At 43.1% G+C, this 10,288-nt stretch overlaps 1 protein-coding gene across 5 annotated transcripts in view; it reads left to right on the forward strand.

Annotated features, from left to right (window-relative positions):
- CDKL5 (cyclin dependent kinase like 5) overlaps positions 1 to 10,288 on the forward strand; it is a 214,930-nt gene that overhangs the window by 189,338 nt on the left and 15,304 nt on the right. For 2 of the 5 annotated variants that reach the window (XM_043570770.1, XM_043570769.1), the window contains exon 19: positions 1,902 to 2,118. In XM_043570770.1, coding sequence (XP_043426705.1) covers positions 1,902 to 2,118 — 217 coding nt within the window. Of the gene's footprint in view, positions 1 to 1,901; positions 9,016 to 10,288 lie in introns of those variants that run through there. The other 3 variants (XM_043570768.1, XM_043570772.1, XM_043570771.1) reach the window with 2 other exon arrangements.

Consider the following 10,288-nt stretch of genomic DNA (forward strand, 5'->3'; position numbering starts at 1 on the left):
TAACTGAGGTTTATCTCCTTTGAACAACTGTTTTGATTAGGAGTGTTTTAACATTGCATCTTTTCAGTATCCCATAATGAGCACAGTAACATAATCTAACTAGTTTTTTGATCATATTAATATTTTTATAAGCCCAGTATTCCTCTGTACTATAATTTCTGATAGCCTCTATGAGCTTTTGAGGCTCTAGGACTTCTTGTACCTATAGATGGCCACAGATTTCTGTGATTCGGAGGAAGAGGGTCTATTTCCATAGGTTTTTTGTTTACTTTCTTTAACTGTTACTTAGAGCCACTGACACAAGTTCCCAGATTTCACTTGCATTTGGCCAACCTTTTATATTTTCTGCTTCTAACATAGTATAGGCTGGGAGGAGGGAAGGGGACAGAGAAGGTGTAGGGAACCAGATATCCATGTTATTGGACATGTATCTGAATTAAGAGCACAGGGCTCTGAGTGAGGGCCTGACATCCTCTTCCCAGTTTTATAAAAAAGAACGTGGGGCTTTAGAACCTTCTTTGTGTAGCCATTTGTTTCGCTAAGAAGCTCTTTTCAGGTTACCATATATATCCAGCTGGACCCAAATTATTGTAATTGCTCGATAGTTACATGTGGTCAGGGCCATAAAAATCACCAGGAGTCGCATTGTGTTATCATACCAATTTCAATAACAAAAAACACACAGTGTGTACCGTACTGTGCCACCTTCCCTGGGGACCACAGAGCTTTCTCAGGCAGACTTTGGAATGGCCACGGAGGATGCTTCCTCAGGAGCAGTTTCTACCTGAGTCCATTCTCAAGCAATTTCCCTTTGATTTCAGTGCTCTGTTCCTTGAGATCATCGACATTTTATTAAAACTTTGCTGAGCCCTTAAACGCATGGCCCTTGAAGGTTGGCAGCCAGAGGTGCCCCAAGGCTAGGGCTACATCCTGATTGCAGGGTCCCTGGACCTTGAATTTCAGGATGCTTTCACATGCCTCTTCTGATGGTGAGCCTCATCACACAGCACATAGAGGAGGAGAAGGAGTGAGCCGCCTTTTGCCAGTGGGGAAGCCCACAGTTCAGCAGTTGCCTGAGAATAGTTGGCCAGTGTGGGGCAGATGGCTGCCAGGACCCTCCCTTCTGCCTTGAAGCACAATCCCCCTCCGCAGTACAGCACCAGTGGGGTCTGGGCTCCAGCCACGCAGCAGACAAGCAGGGCAGCTCTTAAGCCCATGTTAGGAATCCAGAACCTCCTGTGAGGGAACTGTGTTTTAGCGTCTGTAGGGCTTTTGCTCCTTTTTCTCTGCTTTGCTCACTTTTCAGTGTTCAAATCTTACCCTACCCCCCAAAAAGTAAAAGTGTGGAAAGGGAACGTTTAGATTTTTGCAATGTCAAGGGAAAGGGAAAATCGGGAAGATAAGAACAGAAGGGGGATATGCAATTTGTAGCTGAGTACGCTGCTACCTAATTGAAACATTACATTTCTTCAGTTCTCTGTTGCCGCTAGGTATGGTTGAATGGCTGAGTCCCGGCTTGTGAAAAATAAGTGGCAGCTTTATGCGGAGCTGTTGGGGAGTCTTCTCAAAAAGGGAGAGGCATGTTCCTTCTGCTGCTCCCTGCTGGCTGAAGCAGGAGATCCTTTCCCTGTGAAGATGGGATGCAGCCAGATAGAAGGTGCCTAAGCCTTTGATCTGCCACCACACCAGCTCTAGATTTCTTAGCTAGTTGTCATTAAAGATAAATAATTTTGATCTTATCTGAAAATGAACAGAAAGACAGATAAGGCTGGATTTAGCCCCTCCTTCCCCATGCCCTCTGTGCTGGCTACAAGCAGTCATCTCAGATCTGTGCTCACTTCTCGCAGCTCTCCAGTCTACTCTAAATGAACTCCTATGTGCGCTCTCCTCTTTTCTTCCAGAGCCAGCCGTTAAAATCACTGCGCAAGCTGTTACATCTCTCTTCAGCCTCAAATCACCCGGCTTCCTCAGACCCCCGCTTCCAGCCCTTAACAACTCAACAAGCCAAAAATTCCTTCTCAGAAATTCGGATCCACCCCCTGAGCCAGGCCTCTGGCGGGAGCAGTAACATCCGGCAGGAGCCCACACCCAAGGGCCGGCCAGCCCTCCAGCTGCCAGGTCAGATGGACCCTGGTTGGCACGTGTCCTCTGTGAGCCGGAGTGCCACAGAGGGGCCCTCCTACTCTGAACAGCTGGGTGCCAAGAGTGGGCCAAACGGGCACCCTTATAACAGAACAAATCGGTCTCGAATGCCAAATCTGAATGATTTAAAAGAGACAGCCTTGTAGTGTGCGCTGGGGTAGGGGATGGGGGGTAGGTAAGCCAGTGGAGAGGGGACGGGAGGGTGTGGGTGGGTGGGGAATGGGCTGGGCTGGGCTGGGCTGGGGTGGTCAGCCAGTATTTTCAGCTTTATGAAGGTGAGTGCAATATTGTATGTGTGGAGCCCTCTGGCTCCTCACGGCCACAAATGCTAGTCAGGGATCTCAGAGGCACAGGAGTTCCTTAGGGACCACCAGTCCCCTCGGATCTCATGTGAGAATGGATAGAATGTGCCACTGAGGAAGAAGACATTCTTGCCAGTTTCTCCCCTGTACATTCCAGCTTTAGTGCAATTCCTGTTGAACTTGGGAAAGCCAGGGCATGTTCTGGTACTGCAAGGGATAGAAGAATTCATGTTGACCGATGCCCTTACCACAGATTTTTTTTGCCTAAAATAAACGTGGGGTTTATTGTAATCCAAGCATATCCCTTTGAAGGGTTAGCAGATGAACTAACTGTATGTCTTAAATTGTTTTCTAAACTCCCATATTTGATAGGATTTGTAACATTTATTTATAATTAATATTGTACTGTTCTAATCATACCTTTTATGTTAAATGTAAAGTTATTTTGAGCTGTTTGGAACATTGTGAAGCAGTGGGACAGCTACAGTAGTTTCTATAAAAACTAAACAGTAACATTTATATATTGCATCAGGAGTATTTTATTCTATATATAAATATATATATATGGTAAATATCTGTCTGTTTTCTAAATATAATCATTTAAAGAAAGTATCGTTATGACACTATCTGCCATATTTTTATACATTTGTGATATGAAGTGAGTATTATACTTCTAATCAAGGGAGTTGAATTGTGGCTCTGTGTGACCAACAGTGGGAACCGTGCTCAACTTTTAGGCCCCAGCAGTAGCCTCTAGACGTGGTCCTTGGTAGCAGATGAGATGCAGCATCTCCTTCCGAACCCACAGGCAAGAAAGCCAGCTAGGCCAGTGAGAGCTCAGCACGCCTCGTCTCCGTCCTCATGGTTGGCTCCTGTTCGCATCCAGGGACGATCCCTGTACCTGAGGGGGGAACAGATCCAGGGTGACTCATGGGTCTTCGTAGAGAGAATATGCTCTTCTCCTTCGCGTTAGTGTAGAGTGTAGACCAAAGATTTGCCAGCGAACATTCCTAGTTGCAAGTTCGTAAGAGGCACCTGTCTGCAGGTCTTGCAGACCAGCTCTATGCTCCTGAATCCTGTGCACTGTACCGGAGACTTTTGGCTGGTGGGGTGTGAGATACATGTGCGGCATTTCTATTTCTAAGTGTTTTGTTGTTGTTGTTGTTGTTGTTGCTGTTGCTGTTGCTCTTTCCAGTATATTTCAAAGGCTCCGGAAGCAATTCCAGATATAGAGAAAATTGCTGTATTCATTCTTTCTTCCTGGGACTGTCCATTTATAACAAGGTTAGCATGTACATCAGTATATACACACACACGGTCAGAACAGGACTTCTTTTCCTCATTTGATCTCCTTCAACTCCCAAGTTACTCCCAAGCGTCATCAAGGCCTTTCGCCAGCAAGGGTTATAGCCCAGTGTCTCTGGGCCATCCTTGACAGAAATCACCTCAACGCCATCCATCAAGAGAATTAGATTTTTGGAAGTAGTCTCTTAGCAATAATATTTCTAAAGCTCCCCCATCCCACACCCCTCAAAGGGGTAACTTCTCAATATTTATTACTTGTCCCAGGATTCTGAGAGCATAAGCCCCTGAATCAAGTCAGGATAATTGAAATGTGCTGAGTTACTGTTCCCCCTCCCCCGAGATTTTGAGAATCAGCTCTGATGATTATGAAGATTATAATGAAAAGGTCTTCGTTTCTTTGAAGCTTAAATTGTGTGCATATTACATTTTTATATAACTACTATAATGATGTGTATTGATTATATATAGAGGTCATTTTAAGGTGCTTTTTATTTGGTTTTAATAAGTATAATAGGCACTAAAATGAAACTCAACTGGGTACTATCATTAAAACAAGTTGATTCCAACCAATAGTCTGCATGCTCTTCAGTTCTTTTTATATCTTGTTTCTTTCACCAGTTCTGTACTGTTGAAGTAGCTCTGAATTCTGGCTTTTCCCAGGCAGCTGCTCAGTTATATAAGTGACGCGAACCTTAGCAGTTTTCGCCTGGACACTAATGACTCTGAAAGGGTGTGTAACTCTTCTTTTTCATACTAAATTTGTACCTTGTATCCCCCCTTGCAGACCAGAAACTACATTTTTTCCTCCGGAAAGACTTCTCACTGTGCTGTGCGCTTAGGAACTGCGCAGTCACATTGCCATGCTGTGGCATTTGAGGCTCGTTGTCACCTAGGGGCTGGTTTCCCATGTTTTCATCCTTGCTAACACTGGGATCTCAGATGTTTGCAGAACATTTATATTCATGGTGGTTCTTCAAAGAAGGGCTAGAATAATTGCCTTCTACCTAGAGCAAAGTAAACCTAACTGATGAAGAGTCAATACATACTTTTCGTACATTCCCAGATTTGAGCCAGAAAATATCTACAGTGTTTTCAACTAGTATTTTTGAGGTAGCTCTTTTATCCTCTTCTCAGCTTTTGTCCATTCTGACTTTTCATCGACCCCAGTAAGCTGTAATAAGTGAACTACAATCCACAATTCTGGCATGTATAATTCTCTTCCTGCTCGCTGTGGGGGATGGTCAAGTTTTCTCTCAAATCTAATGGGCCCTCTCTTAGCTTTTAACTGTTGTTTTCCTCCGGTTGATGAATCATTGACCTCACAAAAATTGCCATCCACAATGAGAAGGACTTGATTTAAAGTCACGAAAGTCTACATTTTCTTTAGGAAGGGAAAGTTACGATGTCCACGTTCTATTCTCTGCCCTTACTTCCTAAAGGATAGACTATGGCTGAATGAAGGCTTATGAATCACTTTGTGTTAGAGAAGTGTTGCTGATCACCTTTTGAAAAGAAACTCTGCTTCGCTCTTTTTCTACTTTTGCTCTGTCGCCATCCTCGTTTTTCTTCTCTGAAGTCCTGGATGAACTTTACTGAACCTTGCTTGGTCTCAGTCTGAGGGCTAGCCTCTTCAGAGCCCAAGATCAAAAGTGCTCCGTGCTAAGGAGCTCCAGTGAGTCGTCTCTGTAGCAGTGGTTCTCAGTCAGGGCCAATTCTGCCTCCCTGGGACGTTTGGCAATGTCAGGAGACATGGTTGGTTGTTATAACTGGGAGCGGTAGGGTGCCCCTGGCATCTAGTGGGTGGAGGCCAGGGATGCTGCTGAACATCCTGTGTACACAGGACCCCCCACAAACAAAGCATGATGAGCCCCAAATGTCAGTAGTGGGGAGGTTGAGAAACCCTGCTCTACTGTACTCCAGGCCCACTCGTCTGCAGAGCTTGGCTCTGTCCTGGCTCTCTCCAGGCTACGGGAGAAACTGCGGGTATGAATTCTTCAGTATCCTAGTCTCTGAAAGAATCTTCTACCACTCTTTTTGAATCCCTGGAATCCTGTTTGTTTTCATTGTCTTGGGCCTGCTAAACGGTGCATTCTTTGGGAGGAGACCAGAGTGGCTTTATAGGTGTTTGAGAACTTAAATTCTAGGTCACCATCTTTAGAAAATCTTTCACAGAGCCATGAGGCTTATATTTAGAAGCAAGCAGCAGCCTGGCAGATTGGCATGATTTTTACCAACTGCTCAAAGGCATCCATGGCTTTTAGCTGTGTCTCCCAAAAGAAAATGTCATTGTTTTTTATTCAAGTCATTTAATAGCTCTTTACAAATATTGGCGTATGACAGACCGATTAGAAGCAAAAAACTCTTTACTGGTGGTTGTGATGTGGCTGTTACAGGAGTGTTTGTGCTGTACGCTTTGGTTAAATCTGTTTTAAAACCTGCTTTAAGATTTGCCATATGCAGTTGTGCTTTAATTCTAAGCTCAGAGCTGTGCTGGTTAGTTTCTAGTCGTGTCATGTATTATAAAGTATGTTGTGGTTGTAGAGTTAGCCAGTTTAGCATGTTCCTAATCTGAAAATTAGTGGACTTCGCTAGGAAATGCTATCCCATTTTCCCTTCCCAGCACCCCTTATCTTAGTTAACGTCATAGTATCCTCACTTCTTAAACTAGTTTTTAGAGTAAATAAGGAAAAAAAGCCATTTATTTTTCTTCTAGCTATGTATTGAGAATGACTCAATAAGTGTACAACTTTTTTTAACGGCCAGAGGGTTACTTTTCAAGTGTGTAGAAGGCTCTGTCCATTTCTGTTCACCAAGGTCCTGGTGGTGACCCAACTTTCAGCAAGGGCAATCAATCGCTCATTGCGACTTATTCCCAGAGTTCAGCTGGGACTCAGAAATCTGCATATTCTCTCCTGGTCACAACATTTTTTCTGGAGAGCACTGCTTTTATATCTAGAAGTTCGTTAACTCCTACATTATAGTGGGATATTGAGCTCCATGTGAGCACTGAGATCCACAGACTCATACTGTTGTGAGCTGGGGATGTGGTATGTGATACACTGAACCGAGTCAGAGCATATTGAAATATTTCCTTGCCTCCTTCAGTTCATCACTATTAAAGTGTGTAGGCAGAGAAAACTGATTTACACTTAAAAAAATAATAGTAATAAATAAATAAATAAATAAATGGTTTCTTTAAAAGGGCCTGCAGAAAAGTGTCCTGTTGCTAATCTCCAGGGCCAGAATCTCACAAGAACGTTCTCTCAGAGACTTAAAGAACCATCTTACAAAACAAAAACTTGTAAGTGGTTCTGATTTCTTCATTTTGTATCTTAACCAGCTGAGATATATAGAATATCTTGAGGTGTGACCCATCAGCTGGGTAAAAAATTCCGTCTTCGAAACCATAAGTAAATGCAAGAAAATGAGGCCGTGACAGGGCGAGTCCCTTGTCTGTCTGTCTGTATACACACAATGTGGTAGAAGTAAGGTGGCGAGGAAACTCTGGGCCTGCCGCCCTATCCTATTCTATTCTATTCTATTCTATTCTATTCTATTCTATTCTATTCTATTCTATTCTTTTTTAACTGAATGTACTATAAAAGATCATAGACTTGTGCCAAGTCAGTTACTACGTAAATATTCATTTCTCTTAGTGCTTTGTTGATTCATCAGCGTTAGGCCTGGTCCTGACTCCACCTTTCTCTACTCCAGGCACTGGCCCACCTTTCTGTGTATTTCCTATAGGATATTAAAGATGATCATGACCTACATTGTATCTTCATTCAATAACTGTTCACTCCCAGATTTGAGGGAGTTAGTCTTTTGTTTTGCCAGAAAAAATTTGTAGTAGTCTGCACGTTGGATTTCCAGGGCCAGAGAACTGCGGCAGTGAAACTGGTTTCACTTCTAAGGCCCTCCATTACCCATAAGGTTACGCTCTCTGAACCCCATTTGATCCTCGGGTCGTATTTTGACCCTCCTTTGGAATCTTAAAAAAAAAAAAAATCAGTTTCCATGTTGTATGCAGATTAGAAGTTGCCTTGTTTGCTACTCTTCCAGCACAGAGTATCAGGGAGAAAGAGGCCTTATCTGTTCCTCCAGCCCTTCCGTTTTGACAGACTGCTAAGAATTCCTCAGGACTTCCTTTGGTTTGGGATGTTACTTTCCCAAAAGCCTGATCTGATTCGTTTCAGGCATAGACAAGTTTGTCCTAGTGCCCTGCTTCAGGGCTAATCGGACGAAACCCAGGAATAGAAAAGGTAGATGCCTTGACTTTTGTCCCTGTTGGGGGATTAAAGTGTTTATCGCCAGAGTCGTCAAAAGCTCTAGTTATAAAGCATTCAGAGTTTCAAGAAAAAAAAAAATGAAGCTTTTTCTCTTGGAGAACTTTTAAGTTCTCCACCGTGGCTTAGATTTTCCAAAATGGAAAGCAAAGCTCGTGTGAACTCCATTTTCACTAGAGGTACACAAGTGAGTATAGTCCTCTCAGTCTCTTTCCCTCTCCTTGTTTCCTCCTTGGTCACTGATTGAGTCAGGCTGGAGGGGTAAGCTATGATCGCAAGAAGTGGATTCTCACTGTAAACTTGGATTGATTAACAGAAACAATAAAACCAAACAAAATAGTTGCCCCTAATTCCTATCTCCAAGAATTGCTTTGTGCCATTTCGAATTCAGGTAGTTATTCTGTATATACTTAGAAGACTGTTCTGAGCTTCTTCAATCTCTAGGAAGTTCAAAGGGGGTATCTGGGAAGACACAGGGCAGGGTGACTTCGAGAACCCTACTCATGCATGAAATAAAAAATAGGGATAAGCCAGAATGATGTAACATCCAAATTTGTGGTAGATGAAGAATCAGTGGAAATTCTTAATTGCACAGACTTTATAATCCATAATACAGAGTGTAATTCCATACTTTTTACTGTGGCAAGGGTGTGACGTGGTGTTAACCTTTTTAATTTTTGAATCCAAACTGAATTTAAAGTGTTGAATATTTAAATTCCTCACAAGCTAATTATGAACCATTTGTAAAGTGTTTATATAACTCTTTGTATCATGTGTTGGTACATCTTATCAAGTTTTTTCTGGCATGTATTCCATTCTAAACTTCTGTAAAATTTCTATTGTTGCTGTAAATATTATACAAATATCTATTCCGTGGTAACCTTAATTATCAGCATGAAATGGTCAATTTTTACTGAGCACAATGTATTTTTGAATGGATCTTCCCAAATGTCTTTAATAAAATGCAGATTTTGCACTGACTGATGTGATTGCCAGGCCGTCCCCATCTTGAGCACTGTGGTCCCTCGCTTTTGAACAGCAAGCAGCTCCTTGTTAGTTCCTTCTTTGTAAAGAACTCATTTGATTTCAAACGGGGGATAATGGGCCTTTGAAGTTGGAAGCAGTTTAAGGGACAGAAAGTAATGTTAAAGCAGGGCAAATCCTGTTATTTAACGATGATATTCTCTTTTTTTCCGATTTATAAAGCTTTTTTCTCCTCCTGGCATTTTGAAAACTGGTTTCTTTCACACTTCGGTGTTGTGTCGTCTCCTTTGCACATTGCTAGACGCTCGCTTGGTGGTTTGGGAGGATGGGAAGATGTGTGCCTCCTGCTCAGTGTGATGGAGAAAGCAAAGATGAAGGAGCTTGGCAAACTTTTTGCCAGATAGTAAACATTTGGGGCTCTGTGGGCCATAGGTCTCTGACTACTCAACTCTGCCTCCACGCGGCTCTGCCGTCGTGGTGCAAGAGCGGCACAGGCAGTAGACAGAGGAATGAGTCTGGTGTGTTCCAGTGAAACTTTATTTATAAAAACAGGTGGCGGGGGGCAGATATACTGACCATTTTAGGCCCTCGCTTTTGTCTTTGGGCATTTGCTCAGTGGGTCCTATTGTTAATGGGGGAAAGAACTTCACTTGTGTGAGAACATGTATAAATATTCTCCAGTGTTCTTTATCTTTCTAAACAGAGGGTAGGAGCTAAAACCCAGTGATTGGCATTCTTAAAAGCACTGTGTCACCAACTTCTTTACTCCCAAATTTCTCCTTACTGTCCCAGAAAATTGTGGCCTGTGATTTCAACTATAATTTTTATAAAGACTGAGTCAAAGCACGCAGGCCTTATAATTTTTCTGTTTGCAGCACTTACTGTGGCGGGGCACAATGCCAAGGGTTTCACTTTTATTATTACATTCACTTCTCACAGCAGTGCAGTGAAGCGAGTAGTATCCTCAGTTTGTAGACGAGGAGACTGAGGCTGGACTTTACGTTACCTTGCCCCAGGTCCCCTGGCTAGGATTTGAAGCCTAGTGTGCTCGCTGTGAAACCCACGCCCGTAAACAACTAGTAAGCCGTGCAGTTCCGGCATCTCCGTGTGTAGAAAACTGACGTGGGGCTCGTGACATGGAGCAACGCATGTTTCCTCTCATCTCCCGGCGGGTGGTAATTGATTTGACTCGAGAATTCGAGCATTTCATTGAAACAGGTCACTGGAGGTCCAGGGCCCGGTGAAGTGGCTAAGAGCACAGGCTCTGGA

This window comes from Prionailurus bengalensis, chromosome X (genome assembly GCF_016509475.1).
Source record: "Prionailurus bengalensis isolate Pbe53 chromosome X, Fcat_Pben_1.1_paternal_pri, whole genome shotgun sequence".
Lineage (NCBI taxonomy): Eukaryota > Metazoa > Chordata > Mammalia > Carnivora > Felidae > Prionailurus > Prionailurus bengalensis.